General features: G+C 48.3%; 1 protein-coding gene across 1 annotated transcript in view; it reads left to right on the forward strand.

The window, feature by feature from the left end:
- The window catches only part of VWA3A (von Willebrand factor A domain containing 3A), a 55,320-nt gene extending 37,606 nt beyond the window's left edge, over positions 1-17,714 (forward strand). Inside the window, exons 20-35 of the mRNA XM_010837416.1 lie at positions 4-45; positions 468-663; positions 2,171-2,241; positions 5,107-5,259; positions 6,714-6,804; positions 7,475-7,585; positions 8,149-8,246; positions 9,046-9,183; positions 10,107-10,215; positions 12,945-13,089; positions 14,049-14,193; positions 14,606-14,757; positions 15,508-15,631; positions 16,887-16,984; positions 17,135-17,200; positions 17,288-17,714. Of these exons, the coding sequence (XP_010835718.1) occupies positions 4-45; positions 468-663; positions 2,171-2,241; positions 5,107-5,259; positions 6,714-6,804; positions 7,475-7,585; positions 8,149-8,246; positions 9,046-9,183; positions 10,107-10,215; positions 12,945-13,089; positions 14,049-14,193; positions 14,606-14,757; positions 15,508-15,631; positions 16,887-16,984; positions 17,135-17,186 (1,725 nt within the window). The 3' untranslated portion in view covers positions 17,187-17,200; positions 17,288-17,714. The remainder of the gene's footprint in view (positions 1-3; positions 46-467; positions 664-2,170; positions 2,242-5,106; positions 5,260-6,713; positions 6,805-7,474; positions 7,586-8,148; positions 8,247-9,045; positions 9,184-10,106; positions 10,216-12,944; positions 13,090-14,048; positions 14,194-14,605; positions 14,758-15,507; positions 15,632-16,886; positions 16,985-17,134; positions 17,201-17,287) is intronic.
- The last annotated feature ends 4,331 nt before the right edge of the window (positions 17,715-22,045 follow it).

Here is a 22,045-nt window from a genome sequence, read left to right on the forward strand (position 1 = left end):
CAGGGCATCTACCTCTTCACGGGGGGCATCCCTGACCAGGACATGGTGGGTGAGCCTCGTCTCATCCTCCTTTATCCTCTAGGACTCCCACATCTTCCCCTGGGTGGACGCCTAGCGACCAGTTTCTCCAGCATGATTTTCCCATCTAGACTTTATCACCTGGAGATGTTGTTCAAATGCAGAGGTGGTTAGACCTGCCTCCCAGGGGCCTGAGAATCTGCATTTCTAATGAGCTCCCAGGGGATTAGAGGCTGCCGGTCTAAGATCTCAGGCCCAGCTCCCCGCCAAGATCTATTAAGATAGTAAGAGAAATGGTGACCCAGGCTCTTCCATCTTTCCCTCCTCAGTGCCACGTACTAGACCCGGTACACAGTAGGTCCACAAGAAAGAGACTGGGCTGAACTGACCCGAGACCAGCAGCTGGAAAAGCCCTCAGGCCTGGGCCCCTCCTCCCTCTCTGCCCACAGGCCATGCTCAGCGCCTACATGGCCGAGGCCTGCGGGGGCTGCGACTTCCATCTGAACGTGTGTCTCTTCTATGTGGGTGAGTCACAGACGGACACCATGCCCCCTGCCTGCTATGCCAGCCGCACGGACACGGCCGCCGCCTACAGGGAGGTCACCCGGGCTGCTGGTGGGCGCTTCCACTGGTTTGGAGACACAGGTGAGTGAGTGGTGCCGGTCCCTCCACCTCTTTCTTTGCAGACAGTAGTCTTGATACCGACATAGCTCTCTATGCCATAAACATAGGGATAGGGTAGCGGTGGGGAGGGAGGCGAAAAAGGGAGGGGATATTTGCATAATTATCACTGATTCATGTTGTTGTACAGTAGAAACTAACACAGCATTCATTGTAAAGCAATTATGCTCCAATTAAAAATTTTTTAAATACATAATAAGGTCCATCTAGTCAAGGCTATGGTTTTTCCAGTGGTCATGTGTAGATGTGAGAGTTGGACTGTGAAGAAAGCTGAGCGCTGAAGAACTGATGCTTTTGAACTGTGGTGTTGGAGAAGACTCTTGAGAGTCCCTTGCACTGCAAGGAGATCCAACCAGTCCATTCTAAAGGAGATCACTCCTGGGTGTTCATTGGAAGGACTGATGCTGAAGCTGAAACTCCAATTCTTTGGCCACCTCATGCGAAGAGTTGATTCATTGGAAAACACCCTGATGCTGGGAGGGCAGGAGGAGAAGGGGATGACAGAGGATGAGATGGCTGGATGGCATCACCGACTTGATAGACATGAGTTTGAGTGAACTCCGGGAGATGGTGATGGACAGGGAGGCCCGGCATGCTGCAATTCATGGGGTCACAAAGAGTCGGACACGACTGACCAACTGAACTGAACTGAACTGATTAAGTAGATTATGGTTTAGGTGATATGCAGGCAAGGCAAAATTGTGACGTGATTCAGGAGGGATCAAAGCTTGGGACACAAGACTGATCTCTCTGATTTACAAATGAAGAAATGACTCTCAGGGACATGAGTGGCATAGCTGGGGCTGGAACTCATGAAAAGTGCCAGGCACATACATTTAAGTTATTATTGGTGATTATTATTGATAATAGCAAGCATTTATAAAATAGTTATTATATGCTAAACTTGGTTTTAAGTGTTTTAAACATGTTGTGATTCATTTCTCACAATAACCCTATGAAATGGGTTATGATTATTACCCCATTTTGCAGCTAGTGAAGCTGAGACACAGAACCCAGAGCACAGAGGTAGTAAGTAAGGAACCAGGAGCTGAACCCAGAGTATTACTTCTTAGGCATCACACTCTAGTCCCACTCAAATGAGTTATATTTGAGATGTTACTACAGACATTATTCACTGCAGACATTAGCTACTTTAAGTAACCTCAAGGTGGATCTTATTTACTGGAGGAGCGGGACCTTTCCCTGACCTACTCTTCTGTGGGTGAGAGCTCTTGGCTGGGTGCCAGGGTGCTGGGTCCCAAGCTGGCTCCACTCTTGGTACCCTCACTGTACCCGCCCATCTCCTTTACCACCAGATAGTGTGGGGTAGGGGCTGGTCAGCTCAGCCTATTAACACCCCAGCCTGCCCCCTGGGCTGAGGTCACCTCCACGTGGCCCTTGCGTTTAGAGATATGGACGCTTGCCAGAATCTGTACCCCTCCCCCACATTCATGACGTGCTTTGTTTCCAGGTATTTATGAAAGTGATGATATCAATGCCATCACGTCTGAGATGGAAAAGGCTCTCAACTACTCCCAAAAGGTATGCCTTACGTATGGGACAATCAATGACTACACTGGCTTCTGTTAGAGTCCTGGGGCTGTCATTAAAGGACCACAGAAGAGGTGGCTTAAAATGACAGATATTTATTCCCTCACAGTTCCAGAGGCTAGAGCCTAAAATCAAGATGTCTAAAGAGCCATGACCCATGTCCCCCAAAGACTCTGAGTAGAATCTCTCTTTACCTTTTCGTAGCTTCTGGTGGTGACTGCTCTTAAAGAAATGAAATTTCACTGGATGCTTGTTAAAAATGGCAAGGAAGATACTGTTCAAGATGACTGCAATCAGGGGAGAGAGGTTGAACTCAACTGTGATTATACAGCAAAGATAGCTGGGGATTTATAGCCAATGAGCAGAGTGAGAGAGTTAGTGGAATGAAAGTTACTAAGATGAAGTTGATTAAATGTCAAGGGTAGAGAGATTCTTGCTAAACAAGCTTAACAGGATTCTTTGCTAAAACTAGGTTCAACAGTTCAGTTCAGTTCAGTTGCTCAGTTGTGTCCGACTCTTTGCGACCCCATGAACCGCAGCACGCCAGGCCTCCCTGTCTCCATCACCAACTCCCAGAGTTTACTCAAACTCATATCCACTGAGTCAGTGATGCCATCCAACTATCTCATCCTCTGTCGTCCCCTTCTCCTCCCACCTTCAATCTTTCCCAGCATCAGGGTCTTTTCAAATGAGTGAGCTCTTCGCATCAGGTGGCCAAAGTATTGGAGTTTTCAGCTTCAACATCAGTCCTTCCAATGAATATTCAGGACTGATTTCCTTTTGGTTGGACTGGTTGGATCTCCTTGCAGTCCAAGGGACTCTCAAGAGTCTTCTCCAACACCACAGTTCAAAAGCATCAATTCTTGGGCACTCAGCTTTCTTTATAGTCCATCACTCACATCCATACACGACCACTGGAAAAACCATAGCTTTGACTAGACGAAACTTTGTTGGCACACTAATGTCTCTGCTTTTTAATATGCTGTCTAGGTTTGTCATAACTTTTCTTCCAAGGAGCAAGTGTCTTTTAATTTCATGGCTGCAATCACCATCTGCAGTGTTTTTGGAGGAGTCAAAATCCAGTCAAGAAGAGGGCTCAGAGGAGCATGACCAAAGTTTGGTCAAGTAGGGCATCCTTATCACCAGCACTCCTTGGCATTCCTTGGCTTGTGGCAGCCTCACTCTGATTTCTGCCTCCATCTCCACATGGCTCTCCTCCCTCTGTGTGTGTGTCTGTGTCTCTTTTCTTCCAAGGACATCAGTCATATTGGATTAAGGGCCCACCTTTCCAGTACAGCCTCATTAACTTACATCTTAATTACATCTACAAAGGCCATGTTTCCAAGTGAGGTCACGTTGACGGGTACCGGGAGTTTGGAGGGAGTTTGGACCATGTCTTTTGGGGGACACAACTGCCCCCACATCAGCTTTCCACCTTTGTGCTGATCCACAGACACCAAAGGCTTCCAGTGAAACATGGGGGTTTCCTATAAGTCACTGGTTTCGGGTCTGTGTGCTCTGCGTCCTGGCCTGTACACCCGTGAGCAGATCAAGCTCATTCCCAAATTTGCCTTTGCACCTGCTATTTCCTCTGCCAGCTGTTCCCCTCCCAGGCCATCCGTATTATTCAGGGTTCACTAGAGTGTCACCTCCTCAGAGAAGGAGTTGAGCAGTTCAAGGTTAGGTGAGAGAGGGACCAGATCGCATCAGGAACAATGAGAATGGAAACAAAGGAACAAACTTGAGATCATGTTTTTAAGGAAGAATTGACCAAACTTGTGGCTGATTGAATACATGGGGTGAGAAAGAAGAAGAAATCCTGGGGTGACTTGCTGGGGGACCTGGTAGACAGTGGTGCCATAGACCCAGAGACAGAAATCAAGACAGGGTTCAGAGAGGCTAGAACAAAGGTGAGTCTGTGGGACTTGTGAGATAATAAGTGGGGGCATCCTTCTGGCAGGTGGATAAAGATGAGGGCCAGACATAGAGGTGCGGGCAGTTGAAGCCAGGAGATGGACAGAGCATGTAGGCGACTCACATTTCAAGTTCCACCATTGCCAGAACTGCCTGTCTCCCCAGCTACGTTGTGAGCTCCTGGGAGGGTGGGGCCATGGATTGGCAGACCTATGGCTCCCCGAAATGTGTCTGAGCTTTCCACCCTGAAAGGGCCCCTCTTTTGGTGTTTTGAAAAAACTGCTTCTCAGGTGCGCATTAGTCCTGCTCCCTCATTTGATAAACTCGTTCCCAAGGTGTTAATGGGAAATACTGGTTTAATCCACCCTTATATGGTGTTATTTACATTCACACGGTGCTTTCTAGTGCTTTGATTGAGAATAATTATTGAAGAATCTTTCAGGCAGTTGAGAACTAGGTAGGCAAAGGAGCCAAGTATTACACCACCATTCTGCAGGCCCCCAGGGTTGGCCGTGGGCACAGAGTCCACATATGGAGCAAAACTGGCTTTGGGACAAGGTCCACCTGAGAATGAATGGAAGATCCACTGTATACTTGTGGTAGCCTTGGGCAAGTCCTTTAAGTTGGTAAGATTTACTTCCTCACCTGTAAAATGGGATAAGATGGCACTTACCCTGCCTGTGTAGTCACACACCTTGTGGACAAGAGGGTTTGAGACCCCCAGGCACGAACTAGCCCACTAACTAGCCTGATACATCCCAGGACCTCTGTACTTATTATTAGTAGGTTTGAGCATAGAACTCTCAAAGAAAAATCCAGGGGCCCCAGTGGCCTCAGCACCTCCTGCTCTGTGTGTGTGTGTGTGTGTGTGTGTGTGTGTGTGTGTGTGTGTACACACTCCCTGTGGGGAGGCACCTGGCTGACTCCCCATCCCCACTGCAGTGTGCCTTACTCGTGTCCTCCCTGAAGAACCAGTCTGGAAAAGAACAGCAAAGCATGGCCCTCCTGAAAGAGAAGCCGAATGTGCTCAAGCCGAGAAGCCAGCCCAGGAAGTTCTGTCCTTCCAGGCCCACAGCACCCTCCGTGGCCAGAATGGTTTGACTCCCCCCGCCCCCACCCCAATAACACACAGAGGATTTTGTTTCCAGCTTGTCTCATGGTCTTTCCTAGATCGTGAAGTGGCCTGGGCCAGGTCCCCAGATCCCAGGGCCAGTGGATGTGGGGGTAACGTCTTCAGTGGTCAGTGGCCCGGCCTCCAAGAGGGAGGAGACCCCCGGGGCCTGCTTCTCAGCTCTGGCCACCCCGTCCACTCCAGCTTTGGCTCTGCCTGGTTGTCCCCACCTCGTGGTACTAAGGGTTCCGTGGAACTGGCACCCATTATTACACATGCTGGTTACAAGGCAGGAAGGCTCATTTGGAGGGTCTCTCAGGGGCAAAGGAATAAGGGTGGTGTGGCATCTAATGGGCTCTTGCTGCTTCAGCTCAAGGCTTATAGGGGCCTGATTGGACCTGGGTCTTCCGCAGGGTTGATCCTTGTTCACAGCCCATCAAAATCTGTCCTGCATAAAGTGTCCACCATAGCAACACAGGGGGCGTCTGGGGTGTGCCTGGGGGAAGACCCCAGATTCCTCAGCACTTGTGAGCAGCAGCCGCAGTAAGGTGTGTGAACTCTTCAGCATTTCACCAGCTGACAGACTCTGGTGAACCCAGCTCACTCCCTTCCCGAGGCTGCACTCTTGAGAGGTTCTGTCCACACGGGTACTGGTGGAGTCGGGAGCCAGCACCTTCTCATCTTCCCAAATTCTGAGGTGAAACCCCAGGGTCTCGGAGTCTGCCGGTTGGGCCTTCAGTGTGAGGGGGTTTGGGTTGCACCAGGGCCCCTAATGGGCCTCCTGAAACGAAGGAGGGGGCTCTGGGTAGGTGATGGGTGTCAACTGGTCCCGGGCCTGGGTGACTTCGTGCAACTGTCGCCACGTTCCAGTTGTGCCCAGTAATGAAGGAACCCCTCCCTTAAAGCTGAGGTGCCCGACATGGCAGAGAAATTACTGAGTGGTTGCTGGTCATTCTGGAGGCCCAGAAATCCCAGTCCAGTAGGAAGAGGAGCAAGTAACTGATGAAGAAGGTTCAGGCAAATCCCCACAGCTGTCCTAGCAAGCTCTCTCTCTCTCTGGCCATGTTTCATGGCTTGGGGGGTCTCAGTTCCCTGAACAGGGATTGAACCCAGGCCACAGCAATGACAGCTCCAAGTCCTAACCACTTGATCGCCAGGTAACTTCCATAGGCCCTCTCTCATAACACACACACACACACACGCATTTACCCATTCATATATATGCACACACACACACATGCACACACACATATTTTTCACTTCAAACACCAGGGTCCTCTCTGTATCTGCTGCAGGAGAGGGCTGAGCATATGAGAAACCTTCTTCCTCAGGCCTCTCCATGCAAAGGCTCCTACTTGACATATTGGGGCTGGGGTGATGGGGGTACTGCCCACCACAGACAACAGGCCTCTGATGGGAAAGGCTGCCTGTTTTCTAGAGCATTAAAGATGACCCTGACAGAGAGAAGAGGCCCCCCTTGAAAGCTCTGCCATGGCGTCCACTCAGTGGCAAAGCAGGCATCCCCCCAGGTAAGGCATGGCCACGGGATGGGAGGGGCGGGCAAACACGGCTGAGACATGGATGAGTGATGGCAGTCACTAAAGTGATCAGTGACCGTGCACCTGCTCTCTGCTAAGATTGTCCCCTTTAAAGCTCGTAACCATCCATCCTATACAGCAAGGAATCTATTAGTTCCTCTGTTTTACTGATGAAGAAATTCAGGCTCAGAGCGACTAAGGAGAGTGTCCAATGCCAGCCGATCATGACAAGGCACTGGTATTTTTATGAAAGTATTCAGCTCATAGAACCTAAGACCATGCATCTCACTTCTAACGTCAGAAACAGAGCAGTGCAGTTCAGAGCAGAGTTCTGGAGTCCCGGAGTCAGCAAGACCTGGGTAGAGTCTTTGCTCTGCTTCTCACTGACTGAGTCCCTTGTGCCTCATCTGTAAACTGGGGGACTGTGAGGATAAAACCAGACAGGGACCGGGAGGCACCTTGCACCAAGCCTGGTAAGTAATAGCAGCTCTAGCTTTGATGATCCCAGTGAGGCCAGAGTCAGGTCATCCCAAAGGACCTCAAAGCCACCAGTTCTGAGGGCAGAACATAGCTGAAGTTGACAAGTCTCTAAGCCAAGCTGCATAGCTTCACTGCATAAACCCTCAAGGCTGCTCCAGACAACAGGCCAAATGTCCTCTAGCTGCAGCCCTGCCAGTGAAGAAAAGGACTACCGAGTGGAGGAAGAAGACCCAATCAAGGGATGCAGAAATAGCTCTCTCGCTGTTCTACACAGAGACAGGGAATAACGTGGGTGAGTTGGCGGCTACACAGATGTCTGGACAGCCCCCTTGCCCCTTAAGACCTGGAAGGTGATCAGGCCCCATGGGAGGGTTACCCCTCCAGGACACAGACAGCAGTGCCCCCAGAGCAGGCCTATCCTCAAACCACTCAGATCTCCCAACCCAGAGAAGTGAGCTCGCAAAGTCTTGACACAAAGCAGTAGAATGGGAAGAGGTGATGTCGGTATTCCCCCAGGTCCCTGGGTACAGCGCTTTGGCTCTGTTCACGATGGGCAGTGTCCTCAGACTGACTGGGAAGGAAGTGGACGTGAGTCCCCCAAGTCAGCAGGATTGATAACTGTGGAAAGGCACAGGTCCCAGTAGCAACTCATTGAGAAGCACGGGGGTGGGGTGGGGTGGGGTTTGGGTAGGGGGACCCAGAAGACCTCCCTAGATCCCCCCAAGAGTCCCTCCTATCTCTCAGCAAGTTGCACCTAAGGAATGTTACAACTGACTTGACTGACAGAAACTGACATGGAAAAGGGAGGAGAGGGTAAGAGAATTGCACAAGATAACTCTGCTCTCTTTCTCCCAGGCTCGGTATACAAGAAGTACTCTCAAGGAAGGGGCCTAAGAAGGACTAGATCGTCTATTGAGTTGCCCAGAAAGGATACAGTCTGCTCCAGCCAAGAGGTATTATGCTGTTTGTACCAGCACGTGCCTCCCAAGCAATCATTCCTTCCGTTATATCTGGGAAGGTGGACATACTTGGAATTGAGACCAAATCTGCTTAGAATGACTGTGTCAAGTGTCAGGATAAGGATTAAAGAGAACTACGTGGGAACCTGAGTCTGCCACTTCCTAGCTGGGTGACCTTGAGCTAGTCACTCAATCTCAGTGTCTTCATTTATAAAATGAAGACTCTTGTACTTAATAGGATTGCTGAGTAATTGAAGTATATTCTTTGTAAAGTCCTCAGTGGTATCAGATCCTTTTGGATGCAAGTACCAGAAACCCGCCTTCTTGTTCGGATCCAAAGATAGGAATATCTTTTCTTCTGGCAACCAGTGAGTCAGTCTGAGCTTGGTTCTGATTGGTCCAGTCCTGGAAGCCATACTCTGATTGCTTTAAACCTGATCATTCTTGTATCTCTTATTGTGATATCTTAATTGATCTAAACTTGAGACCAATCAGGGTTTCCATTCAAGTTTCATGGAAGAGGCTGATATGGAAATGGAGGAAGCCACAGGGTTCACTAGACAGGGAGTAAATAAGTGCTCAGTAAATTTTGTTCTCTGGTTCCCATATTTCTTTGCATCTCTCTCCTGCACCAGGGCAGGAATGTGCATGTGAGGTAATCTCAGTAAGGACCTGGGAAACCCCACATTTCAGATACAAGACAGATTTCAAACATGAGGTTTTTGAAAGATGAGTCAATCATTCCATTAAGCCAAAATTACCCAAGATAATCATTCTTTCCTTTATTCCAAAGTGGGTAGCAAATTATGGGCTAAAGAAACTAAAGATGGAGGTCTCCAGGTACCTTGGTCCCAACTGCACTCATCAAAAATCAGTACAGACGTCAGCATCAGCCAAATACTGCAGTGTCTTCCCCAGCATAGAGATCAATGTAAGTCAAGATTGGTTTTGTTTTTTCACTCCCAGCTCCTTTCTCTTCTCAGATACAGATGGCTGAGTGTGTTAGGGCAAAGTCCACATGAATGTATGAGCCCCAGCTTTTATTCCTCCTGCTAAGAACCCCAACCCTCCAAAGGGGGACTTCCCTCGAGGAATAGGATACACAGCCCTGTTGGAAGAGAAGCCAGCCCCTCAGAATGCCTGAGACCATGGTCAAGGTTCTAGGGACTCACTGGGGTGAGAATTAGTGACAGTTGCTGAGATCACAGACCAGTGGCTAGAATACTCACCAATAAGAACTCTATACCCCAATTCTGATGGTGGTTCTGTTAAGACGGCCAGAAACAGGGGTTATGGCAGGAGATCAGGGGGGCTTCTTAGTTTTGAGGTAGATTTTTAAATTTCTTTGACACTGGAACAGGTAAATTTAGTACAAAATTAAAATCTAATCCTGCTTTAAAAAAAAAACAAAACCCATTTTCTCTCCTTGCCCTTTAATGTGACATTGTCAACTGTAAAGCTAAAAATTATCCACCATCCAAGTTTCATGGAAGTTTAATCATGCTGCCTGCCTCCTCCATCCGAGGTCATCTTTTAATGTGAAATTTATCGACCTCCCATTCTGCCATTAAGGGTTTTCTATTTAAAATTTAGAGAGACTATTTTAGTTTTTAGTTATGACAGTGACCACATTTGGCACAAAAACCAGCATACCAATTCCCCCACACCTGCCTAAACCCATGCAGTTGATAGTTTAATAAAAGAAAAAAAAGCTTTTAAACAAACAAACAAAAATGAATGCTTTCACAGTGTTGCAAAAATTGTGAACCACAATAGACTAAAGTGCTCTGGGGGTGATGGGGATAAGAGACAGAGCTGGCAGGGGAGTATTTTTCTTTGCTTGCTTTAATCCAGGGGACAGTGAGACACATTGAGTGCACCCCCAGGGAAATGGAGGAGTACATTATACACCTGGATAAGCTGATGCGCCGCTACATCCAGAGGCTGCAGTGGCTGCTGTCTGGTGAGACTGCCCGCTGTCCTGGAGGGTGGGGGGCATGAAGGGCAGGGGGACAACCCCAGGGACCCCAGGATCACTCCTTCCCAGACTAAGCACTCACAAACTATCACCCAGTGGCAACATGACTTCTGGGTTCAGAGGTCAAGCATTGTGCTGGATAAAAGGAGGTGGAGCACGGACCAGAGCATCACAGAGAACCAGGTCTGTCCAGGCGGCCTCCCACACCCCACCTCCTGGGTGTGACTGAGGGGCTGGCCCTCAGGAGCCTCAATTTAGCATTGATTGGGCTCCAAAGAACTGGTCCATGAAGGTAGAGATAGGAGGGTCTCCAGCAGAGAAGATGCTCCTGTTCTTCTTTACAGAGAGCACTGAGGACCCTCTGGAGAGGCCAGTGGCCGGGCTGGCTGGGAGGGAGACTCACATCCCAGAGGCGGCTTGGGTGGGAATCAGGATGGTCTGAAGCATCATGTCCAAAAGGCTGGGCGGTTGGCTAGAACTGAACAGGAGGGTGTTTAGGCTTTGGGGCCTGGAGAGTTCCTGGGACAATATGAGGAAGCATCCCAGTGTGGGCCGCTTGGGCTCCTGTGCAGATTCATTAAGTCCAGTCCTCTGCAGTAGAACCTGGTATAAACAGTCCTTGGTCTGCCACAGCTCTCCAAAGCCTCTGGAGGGGGCTGCAAAGTCCCAGATGCAGCTGTCAAGTCAGAGGCTGAGGTGGGGCAACAATGAGATTGTGTGCGCTCCCCACTCCGACACACACTTCCTGCCGGGAGAGTGTGAAGGCCAGCTGTGCAGTCGCTCCTGGTGTAGTACGAGTTGCACCTCCACATCACACGCAGCTACACACCCAACACCATCTAACACCTCAAAACATACCCAGAGGACACTGCGCTGATTCACTCATTCATTATTCAGCAAAGAGTGTCGTTCTCCCGCTCAGTGCTGGGGCGGTGGTAGAGGAAACACCCCACGTGGTCCCCGAGCTCATGGAGCATATGGTCCAGAGGAGAAGGATGTTACCCAAAGAACAGCAGTGATGAGTGTAAGGTGGAGACAGGCGTGGTGCAGGGAGAGGGGGCAGTGGGCCTGCACAGGGACATCATGAAGGGCTTCCCTGAGGAGGTGATCTGAAGGATGGACATCATCTGAGCAAAGAGAAGAAAGACTCTCAGGACGTGGCTGAGCTGCTCAACAGGGGACCAGGCTGAGTACGAAGACTGAAAGGAAGCTGGATTGGCTGAGAGTAAAGGGTGCATCCATCCCGAGAAGATGAAGCCATGGCCCAGATTTTATCTTAAGAGCAATGGGAAGACACTGAGGTTTTAAATAAGGGAAATGTGATCAAGTTACAACCAATCTCTCTGGTTGCTGTGTGGACAGCAATTGTTGAGGGGATGGAGTGCAATCAGGGGAACCTAGTAGGAATCCAGGGGATAAGAACAGGATAACTGGGAAGGTTAGTGATGATGGAGACAGACGAAGAAAGCAGAGTTAGATTAGGGAGACAATCGCAGAGCTCAGTGGCTTGCAGGGTGTTCTCTTCTGCTGTCTGGTTCCCAGGGTGGATCGGCTGGCCTTTTGTGTGGGAGGCCCCCAGACAGCTGGCTAGCTGTCCTCACAGATCATCCCCCATGCTTTAGGATGGCTCCCCTCCTGTCCTCATGTGGCCATGAGGATGGCCAGAGAATATCCCACGTGAGTCCTGGAAGATTCCTGGGTGGTGGGTCCAGCCAGCTCAGGCCGCCTTTTCCTGGAGAGCAGTGAGCCCATTTTACAGCAGGTTTCTGTTTTTTCTACTCCTGCCTCCAGTGAGATCTGAGGTGTGATTCAGGAATGCTTGACACACCATCTTCTGCTCTTTGGCTTCCTCCGTGTTACTTCCATTTAGCCTTGGGGCACCAGAAGGGCTGGGGCTAGCTGTTGCCTTAAAATGTAGATCAGAGGACCTGGATGTGAATCTCAGCTTCACTGCCAGGCTGTGTGACCGTGGGCAAGTCACTGACCCTCTCTGTTTCCCCTTGGGATAATTCCCAAATCCTATACCAGCCTCTCCAGCTTTCTCTCTGTCCCACACGCATGGCATATTCTTCTCCCACTCAGAGCTTTTCTCAGTCTGTCTGCTCCGCACTTACCTTCTCTCCTTGGCCACTGCTCCTCATCCTTCAGCCGTAGATTGTCTGCTCCTCACCCCACATCCATCAGTTTCAGATTCTCCCCAGTGTGTATGCCTGTAAGTTTGTCAGAACCGTCAGCAGAGTGGTAGCTGTTAGTATAACATCTGTTTTCCTTTACGGACTGGCAGCTCCGTGAGGGCAGGGACCCTTCCTCATCTCCACTGCACTTTGCTCAGTGCTGGACACACAGTGGATGCCCACTTGATTTCTGTTGACCAACGTGCAGACCCTGTGTTCTGTAACATTGCTTCCAGCCCCAAACTGTGCTGTGACATCACTTAACTCAATCACCTAACATTAGAGGTGAGGAAGCTCAAGCCCAGGGAGGTTATAATCAGGTAATCTCCGGCAAAGTCACAGAGGAAACCTTGACCTCCCAAAGCCCAGGCCACCGACCTGCTCTGCCTTTGAATGATGACCACTCTAGCAACACCACAGAGGCTATCTCCCCCTGGGTTCACATCCGATCAGGTGGTGGGTGTGGTATATTTGATAGCTGCAGTGGGAAAAACCACCCTCGCTCCTCCCTGGCCTCTGCCCCCACCCACCCTGGAGCAGGCAGCCGCCGACTGTTCGGTGTCATTTTGGAGAGCAAAGTGTGCATCCTGCTGGACACGTCGGGATCCATGGGCCCCTACCTGCAGCAGGTGAAGACGGAGCTTACCCTGCTGATATGGGAACAGCTGCGGAAGCACTGTGACAGGTAAGAGGCAGGGGTGCGGGTGGATGTGGGCAGGAAGATCCAAGCGATAGTTCTGGATGCTTCCCTGGCCAAGACCACTCCCTCCTCATGCTTCCAAAGGGCCTGGAGGGTTCCTAACTGCTCAGCTGAATAGCGGGAAGGAACACTGCCTTCTACTGTAGAAGTAAAGTGGTTTTTAGAAATCCGTCTCAGGCCCAGTGACAATTGCAAGCAGATCAGAGGAACCACCAGGTCGCCTTGGATTGTGGATTTTTCAAGAGGAGGTTTTGGTGTGGTTGGTTCTCTCTACCCAGAAGGGTTGACCCCGGAGGGACAGCTGGAAACTCAGACCCCAGGCTGGGACTCGTTCTTGCCTTAATATTAAAATGAGCAGGCATTTATAGAGCTGTTTCCTGTGCCAAGCACTTTACATGCATGAGGTCATTCAGCCTGCACCATGATCCTGTTATTATCCTCATTCTTCAGAAAAGGAAACAAGGGCTTAGAGATTAAGGCATTTGCCCAAGGTCATATAACCAGTAAGTAGCAATTACTGAGTGCGGATTTAAATCTGTCTGCATCTAGAATTTTCACCGTGTACCTTCTCAAACTTGGTTGGTCTGCAGGGGGCCCAGGGCTTGCTGTAGGGTCTTCAGGGATAAGCATGTGTCCTCATGGAAGTTACTCCCCCAAGATCAAAATAGACTGCGTGCATGCTCAGTCGTGTCTGACTTTGTGACCCTATGCACTGTAGCCTGCCAGGCTCCTCTGTCTATGGAGTTTTTCAAGCAAAAATACTGGAGCGGGTTGCCATTTCCTCCTCCAGAGAATCTTTTTGACCCAGCGATTGAGCCTACGTCTCCTGCATTGCAGGTGGATTTACCACTGAGCCATCAGTGAAGCCCTCAGTATAGACTGGCACATGCTAAAAAATCTCTTTTTCCTCTCTCCACCCCTCACTTTTTCTCCCTGCTCCCCAGTTTTAACCTGCTCAGCTTTGCAGAGGGCCTACAGCCGTGGCAGGACACTCTGGTGGAGACCACAGACGCAGCTTGTCACAAGGCCATGCAGTGGGTGACCTGCCTGCAAGCTCAGGGGAGCACCTCAGTCTTGCAAGCACTCCTGGCAAGTTCCACCACCAAGCCCAACCCAGAAATACTGTCCTAACTCCTAATCCTGACATTGCATGATGCTTTAGAGTTTACAGAGAGCACTTTAGAATTTACTAAGTGTTCAATCATTGCATCTTTCCAACAATCCAGTGAGAATGAGTTTCTCGAATTTCTGACTTTATAAATGACGACACAGAGGCTCAGAGAGGTTAAGTGACTTTCTTGGGGTTAACCAGCTCTGGAGTGAGCTGAACTCTTTTTCCTAAACTTCAACAGCTTCCTGGTCTGTCATCAGGTGAAAGGGGAGGCTCACAGTCTTAATGACAAGTTGGTGGGATCCAAGCAGACTTGGGGACAGCAGGTCAGTGGTTTCTGCATCCTGGTTGGCCCCTCCTCTGAACCAGACCACCTACGTGCTCTTTCAGAAAGCTTTCAGTTTTCCTGATGTAGAAGGACTATATCTCCTGACCGACGGGAAGCCAGACACAAGCTGTAGTCTTATTCTCAGTGAAGTCCAGAGACTCAAGGAGAAGAGAGACATCAAAGTGCACACCATCTCCCCGGACTGCTCTTGCAGGTGGGCAGTGAGGAGGCGGCCGAGTTGCACCACTTAGCTACCACCACGTGTCTGAGGGGCACGTGGCCGTGAGCTGAGCCATCCTGGGCCCAAGTCCCGTGGGTCGGCCACTAGGAGGCCCCTGGGCAGGCATTGCACCAGAGGGAGAATCCCACTGAAACCCTGCCTACCTGTCAGCAGGGCATCCCAACTTTCTCCAGTGTGGAAACAGACTTGTACCGGTTCCCAGTCACATGCTGTGTTCTCCCACTTTGTCTTTCTTGGGGGCACATTTGTGAATAGGGGTAAAAGTTTAAAGTAGCTATGGCTATTTCCATAAACAATCGCCATAGAAGAAAGAACATGTGTTAAACAAGAGAGATTCAGCTCCTTCTGAAAAAAAAAATTTAATGTAATTGGCAAAGCTGTGATTACTTACATTCATATTTAATCTCTCTGTCCAAACCATGAGCTCCGTAAAAGGCACACTGTCTCCCTGCCAGGCCAGACACATAGTCGGCCCTGGATAAATTGAGGAATGGGGCCATGTGCTCAGAGGGCGAGCCTGACACGGTGAATACGATTCACACAGCAGCACCACTGCCACACAAAAACCATCTGGGAGAGCGGGCTTGTGATCCTGACACGGTCTCAATGGCACACGGCCTCAGGGTCCAAGACCCATCACCCCACTGATGTGACTTCTCCAGGGGCTGGGGGCTCACAGAGAGCTCGGTGGGCCTGGCCCCAGCCCCCTGTTCCTCCCCACAGGACTGCGGCTAGCTTCTTGAGAGACCTGGCTGCCCTCACCGGGGGGCGCTATCACTGCCCTGTTGGTGAGGACTCGCTTCTCGAAATGCAGGGCCTGCTGACCAGGGGCTTCATCCACCAAAGGGTAGGTTGTAGAGCTGCTGGGTGAGTTCTGTTGAAACGGTGCAATAAATACAATGTCAACAGGTGTGGTTTTTTCTTCCTAACTAACAATTAGCTCTTTGTAAATTACCTCTTTTAATCCTACCAACCATTTTTGTACTCATTTAACAGATGAATGAACAGGCTCAGCCAGGTTTAGGAATACACCTAAAGTCAGAGTAAATGGTAAAGCTGGAGTCCAGACATCCATGCTCCTAAGTTCTATGCTTTAATTCCTGCATGTTTCTGTCTTCTCACCATAAATTCATTAAAGTACAGATATTCAAATGTGTGATCTGTTAAAAATAAATATAGTAAAGTCAAAGATTTTATCACATATATGGAATAAGATTTTACAACCTGCTAGAAAGATTATGTATCTATTCATACTTTCTAGGGATGTGCTGCTGTGAATTATAACATTTCCAGGCCAACAAATCCAGTAGAACAATCAACAAGAATTCTGGATTTTTTTTTTTTTTTAATTAAAGTTTACTGTCACAGGACTTCGCAAAATTTTTGAAGTTGAGTGCTTTGCATGATTTCTTTGTTTAAGTAACAGTTTTGGGGCAAATATTACTAATGATATAGAGGTCAGAACAAGTAAAAGTAATAAATATTCATCCATATCCTACACAGGAAAACACACTTGATGATATTGGGAAGGTTCTCTGTTTAATGCCTTATCAAATCAGATTCTTTGAATAGTTTCTGGGTGCAGAGTGGGACCTTTGCCCACTACTGCTTCCAGGGAGAAGGAACACTTTCATCTCTCTTAGATTCTCTTATTAATTGTGAGAATTTTTATTTTTAAGGCTAAGCTCTGGAATTTCAATAGTTGACATAAGAAAAAGGTATGTCTGTGGAGCTGTTTTACTAAAAGAAATAGAGAAGAGGCTGGATAGGTTTTACTGATTGACAGTGAGATAAGGTGTATATACCACTTCTGTTCTACAGGGCAGAGCAGTGCTGACTTCAGTGAAGTCCAGGGCCCCTCTTGGTTTCCTCTGACTCTCAGACATCTTATTGCAAAGTGTCCCCTTTACAGAAAGACTGCCTTGACATATATTAAGCTCTCTGTCCCTGGAAACATGCAAGCTGAGGCCCACAAGATTTCCTGCACTGGGAGGAAAGCGGCACTGAGTTCACTCTAAAATTCTTCTCCTGAGATTTTGGATTTTCATGTCCCACCCAGTCATTTGATGGATCTAACTTCGGACTCGTTTCCCTCTTTCAAGGATCCTGCGCTGCCAGTATTTGAAGGAGATGATTTAAGGAGACTGGCGCAGGAGATCACCAAGGCCAGAGGCTTCCTCTGGCAGGCCCAATCCATCAGGTATGCCCTTCAAGCAGGCCCTCCCCCTGCCTCATAGCTCTAGCCCACCCAGACCCTGGGCACCACCCCAGTCATGACACCCTTGCTCCAAGAGTTCCTGCTTTCCAGGCCCAAAAATCTGGGCATCTTCCTTCATCTCCTGTTCACTAGGTCCCAACTCCAGAAGAAAAACAACCCAGAACCGAAGGTCACTCTTATTTAGAGAAGCATTCTCAGGTAAGGGGAGGGGACAAACCCTGTGCGGGCCAGGCAGCATGCTCTGCTTTGTGGGGAGGGATCAGAAACAAGGATTCCTCTACACAGAAAGGCCATCCTACAAAGAACCACATCTTGCTGTGAGCACAGGGTGCTCCGGAAAGCTGTAACCCCCAGATCAGCATCATCAGACACCAGGACTCCCTGGAAGCTGCAAGAGGAAAGCTGTCTATCCCTGGGTCCACCCTAATGTTCCTGCCTTGTCCCCAACAACCCTGTACTTCAGTCACAAGACTGTTCCTTGCCAGAAGTCCTGCACCAAGCCCCCTGTTTGGAGCATCCTTCTGCCACCCTCTGCCTGGTGACTCCTTCTCATGCATCAAGGCACAGTGCAAATGACATCAGGTTCTCTGTGAAGATGCCCCTGGGATCTATCAAGAGCTGGGAGCCTCCAGCCTTCCCCCCAAAGCATTCTGCCCCCTCATCTCTCTTTATAGTGGTGGCACTTACTACACTTAGTATGCCACATCATGCTTCCTGGCTTCTTCGTCTCTTCTCCCTGAACATGAGCTCCCCCAGGACGAGGCTGGTGTCCTAACCATCTCTGGGTCCCCAGAACCTGCCACGTGGCAGACATGTGGTACACTGTGAGCTCGCAGCTTAGTTATGAGAGCCCCGCTCTGGAGACCGGCCAGATGGGATCGTTTCGGCCTCGATCCTCTTGCTCTGTGCTTTCCCACCACCTTAGTCCACGGGTGCAACACAGACTCAGCGTCAGCCCATCCTGGAGGAAGAAGAAATAAATGAGTCTCACCGCCACCCCAACCCCTGCTCAACCAAACTGGACTGCAGTCTGCTCTGGAGCCCAATCCAGAGCAAATGCTTGGCTCAAGCTTGTGAAAACTGGGCTAGATCTGCTGGGCCAGCCCCACTGTGTACACACGAAATGAATATGTCAGGTATTACATCATTGGGGGTCATTTCTAAGACACGAAAAATTGCTTTTATTTAATTAATAGGATCAAAGCTACTTTTAAACTGATGTGATCATTACGGTGTGTGTCTGTGTGTAAATTTTTGGTGAGATAAACTTTATTAAAAGACTCATCTATGTTTTAACTTTTTTTTTTACAAGAAAGTGGTATATGAGCTTTTCTATGTAGCTATGTTTATTTTATCTGCATCTTTAAAAAAACTGTGATCATGGTCTTTCTAGTATTTTTTATACTTTTAGCTCTTATATCATGTAACACCTAACTTATTTTAGATATTGCAAACTTACATATTCAAATTGTGTGCAATTTTTATTTTTTCTATAAAATTAAAATCACACTTTAAAAAAAGACTCATCTCTAGATATATGAACTCCAAATAATAAGATAAACATCTTAACTTTTTTTAATGGACAAAAGTTTCAAATATAAATGAAATTTATGTATATGAAAATAGGTATATATATAGGTGTTCAACAGCCTTATCTATCAGTGAAATGCAAAATAAAACTACAGTGAGAACCACCACAACACCCACTAGAATGGTTAAAAATAAAGACTGACAATATCAAGATAGGGAGCAACTGGAACTCTCACATGTTGCTGGGGTGGAAGTAGGGCAGTGTAAATTGATCCAAGCACTCTGGAAAACTGCTTGGCAATTTTTGCTAAAGTAAAACATATGGAATAAAGGAAATTTTACTAAAGTAAAACATATGGACTTCTCTGGTGATCCAACGGTTAAAAATCCTCCTGCCAAGGGAGGGGACACAGGTTCGATCCCTGGTCCAGGAAGATGCCACGTGCCACAGGGCAGCTAAGTCCATGCACCGCCACTGCTGAAACCCACGCCCTAGAGCCCATGCCCCGCAGCAAGAGAAGGCCACCACAGTGAGAGAGTAGCCACTCCCAACTAGGGAGGAGCCCCTGCTCTTGGCAGCTAGAGAAGTCCTGCGGGTAGCAACAAAGGCCCAGTGCAGCCAAAAATAAATTAATTAGTTAAATAAAGTTTTTAAAAAGTATGCTTCCTCTCTGCCAGCAATTCCACTCCAAGAGAAACAAGTGCCCACATTTGACAAAAGACATATATAAGAATGCTTATAACATCTTTATTCATAAGAGTCAGAATGTGGAAACTAATTAAATGCCCATCAGTGGTAGAACGGACAAATAGATTGTGATACATATTTGCAGTGGAATACTACACATCAATGTAGAAAGAATGAACAGCTATATTCAGCAAGCTTTTATGAACAAATTGGGCAAAAGAAACTGGACACAAAAGAGCACATACACTGTAATCCCATTTATATGAAGTTCAAGAATAGTCAAAACTGGGGGCTTCCCTGGTGGTCCCGGGGTTAAGACTCAATGCTTTCACTGCCGTGGGCCTGGGTTCAATCCCTGACTGGGGAGCTAGGATCCCACAAAGTGTGCAATGTACCAAAAAAAAAAAAAAAAGGCAAAACTATTATTGGTGATAGAAGTCAGAGGTGATTACCTTGTGTGTGTTGGAGCCACAGGGCTGTATCTCAGTCTGGGGGTGGCTACACTGATAAGTAAAAATTCATCAAAATGTTTAAAAACACAGTTTACTAAAACTTGACAAGCGATGCCTTTGGCTAGGCTCTGTACCGGCCCAGGGAGACAGCAGTGACTACAGTCCCTGCTGCCACAGTGGATATCAGTCTGGTCTCTGTCTTGGACCGCTGCCCTCCACATCATCCCCATCCGTGCGGAGAAAACAACCCGTGGTCACTGTATTATGTCACTCAGGCTGTTGAGACAAAATACCACAGACTGAGGGGCTGAAGTGTTGTCTCCAGCTCTGGAGGCTGGAAGTCCGAAATCAAGGTATCGTGCTCCCTCCAAAGGCACTGGGAAAGGCCTGGAACAAGCCTCTCTCCTGGCTTCTACCAGTTCCTTGCTTCTGGCAGCATGCTTCCAATCTTCCCACGATGCTCTCCTCGCGCACATGTCTGTGTCCAAATTTCCCCTTTTTACAAGGATGCCAGTCATACTGGGTTAGGGCCATACTCTAGTATGACCTCATCTTTAATTACATCTGCAATGACTCTTCCCAACTAAGGTCACATGCTGAGGCACTGGGGCTTGGGACTTCAAGGGTGGCACAGTTGGACTTAAGGGTGTTCAATTGATGAACTTGAGGGTGGCACAATTCAACTGTAACACCTGTTAACAGTTGCAAACTATGCTTTTCCTAATGAGACTACACTTAGGCCTGGAGAACAAGAGTCCTCTGGCCCTGCTGGTGGGAGAGGAAAGGCTGGTCTTTGCGAATGGAAGGACAGACCAGATGCATGGTTTGCAAAGCAGCAAATCACAGGTCTTGGGACTGAATCCCAACCTCTCATATTACAATGATAACAGCTACCATTGGTTGAGTGCTAACTGGGCAGGCATGATACTAGGCATTCTGTTATGGTACCTTGTTAGCCACAAAATCTCACAACACCACAGCTGTAAAATACACACCAGTTCTGGTTTATGGATGAGGAAACAGAGCCCTGTAGCTGCCCAAACACACACGAGAAAGTGACAGAGCCAAGATTTAAACCCAGGACTGACCCCAGATGTTCAAGCTGGCTTTAGAAAAGGCAGAGGAACCAGAAATCAAATTGCCAACATCCACTGGATCATCGAAAAAGCAAGAGAGTTCCAGAAAAACATCTATTTCTGCTTTATTGACTATGCCAAAGCCTTTGACTGTGTGGATCACAATAAACTGTGGAAAATTCTGAAAGAGATGGGACTACCAGACCATCTGACCTGCCTCTTGAGAAACCTACATGCAGGTCAGGAAGCAACAGTTAGAACTGGACATGGAACAACAGACTGGTTCCAAATCGGGAAAGGAATACATCAAGGCTGTATATTGTCACCCTGCTTATTTAACTTATATGCAGAGTACATCATGAGAAACGCTGGGCTGGAAGAAGCACAAGCTGGAATCAAGACTGCCGGGAGAAATATCAATAACCTCAGATACGCAGATGACACCACTCTTATGGCAGAAAGTGAAGAAGAACTAAAGACCCTCTTGATGAAAGTGAAAGAGGAGAGTGAAAAAGTCAGCTTAAAATTCAACATTCAGAAAACTAAGATCATGGCATCTGGTCCCATCACTTAATGGCAAATAGATGGGGAAACAGTGGAAACAGTGGCTGGCTTTATTATTTTTGGGCTCCAAAATCACAGCAGTTGGTGACTGCAGCCATGAAATTAGAAGACAGAAAGTTATGACCAACCTAGACAACATATTAAAAAGCAGAGACATTACTTTGCCAACAAAGGTCTGTCTAGTCAAAGCTATGGTTTTTCCAATAGTTATGTATGGATGTGAGAGCTGGACTGTAAAGAAAGCTGAGTGCCAAAGAACTGATGCTTTTGAACTGTGGTGTTGGAGAAGACTCATGGGAGTCCCTTGGATTGCAAGGAGATCCAACTAGTCAATCCTAAAGGAGATCAGTCCTAAGTGTTCATTGGAAGGACTCATGCTGAAGCTGAAACTCCAATACTTTGGCCACCTGATGCGAAGAGCTGACTCATTTGAAAAGACCCTGATGCTGGGAAAGATTGAGGGCATGAGGAGAAGGGGATGACAGAGGATGAGATGGTTGGATGGCATCACCGACTCAACGGACATGAGTTTGGGTAAACTCCGGGAGTTGGTGATGGACAGGGAGGCCTGGCATGCTGTGGTCCATGGGGTCACAAAGAGTCAGACACGACTGAGTGACTGAACTGAACTGACCCCATGGCCTTGCCCCACTACAGTTCCCCACTACTCCCCTTTTCATCTCTCTGAATCTGATTAATGAAGCAAGCAGCATTAAAACAGAGTTGTGAGAAT

Source organism: Bison bison, unplaced genomic scaffold (genome assembly GCF_000754665.1).
Source record: "Bison bison bison isolate TAMUID 2011002044 unplaced genomic scaffold, Bison_UMD1.0 scf7180017864072, whole genome shotgun sequence".
Lineage (NCBI taxonomy): Eukaryota > Metazoa > Chordata > Mammalia > Artiodactyla > Bovidae > Bison > Bison bison.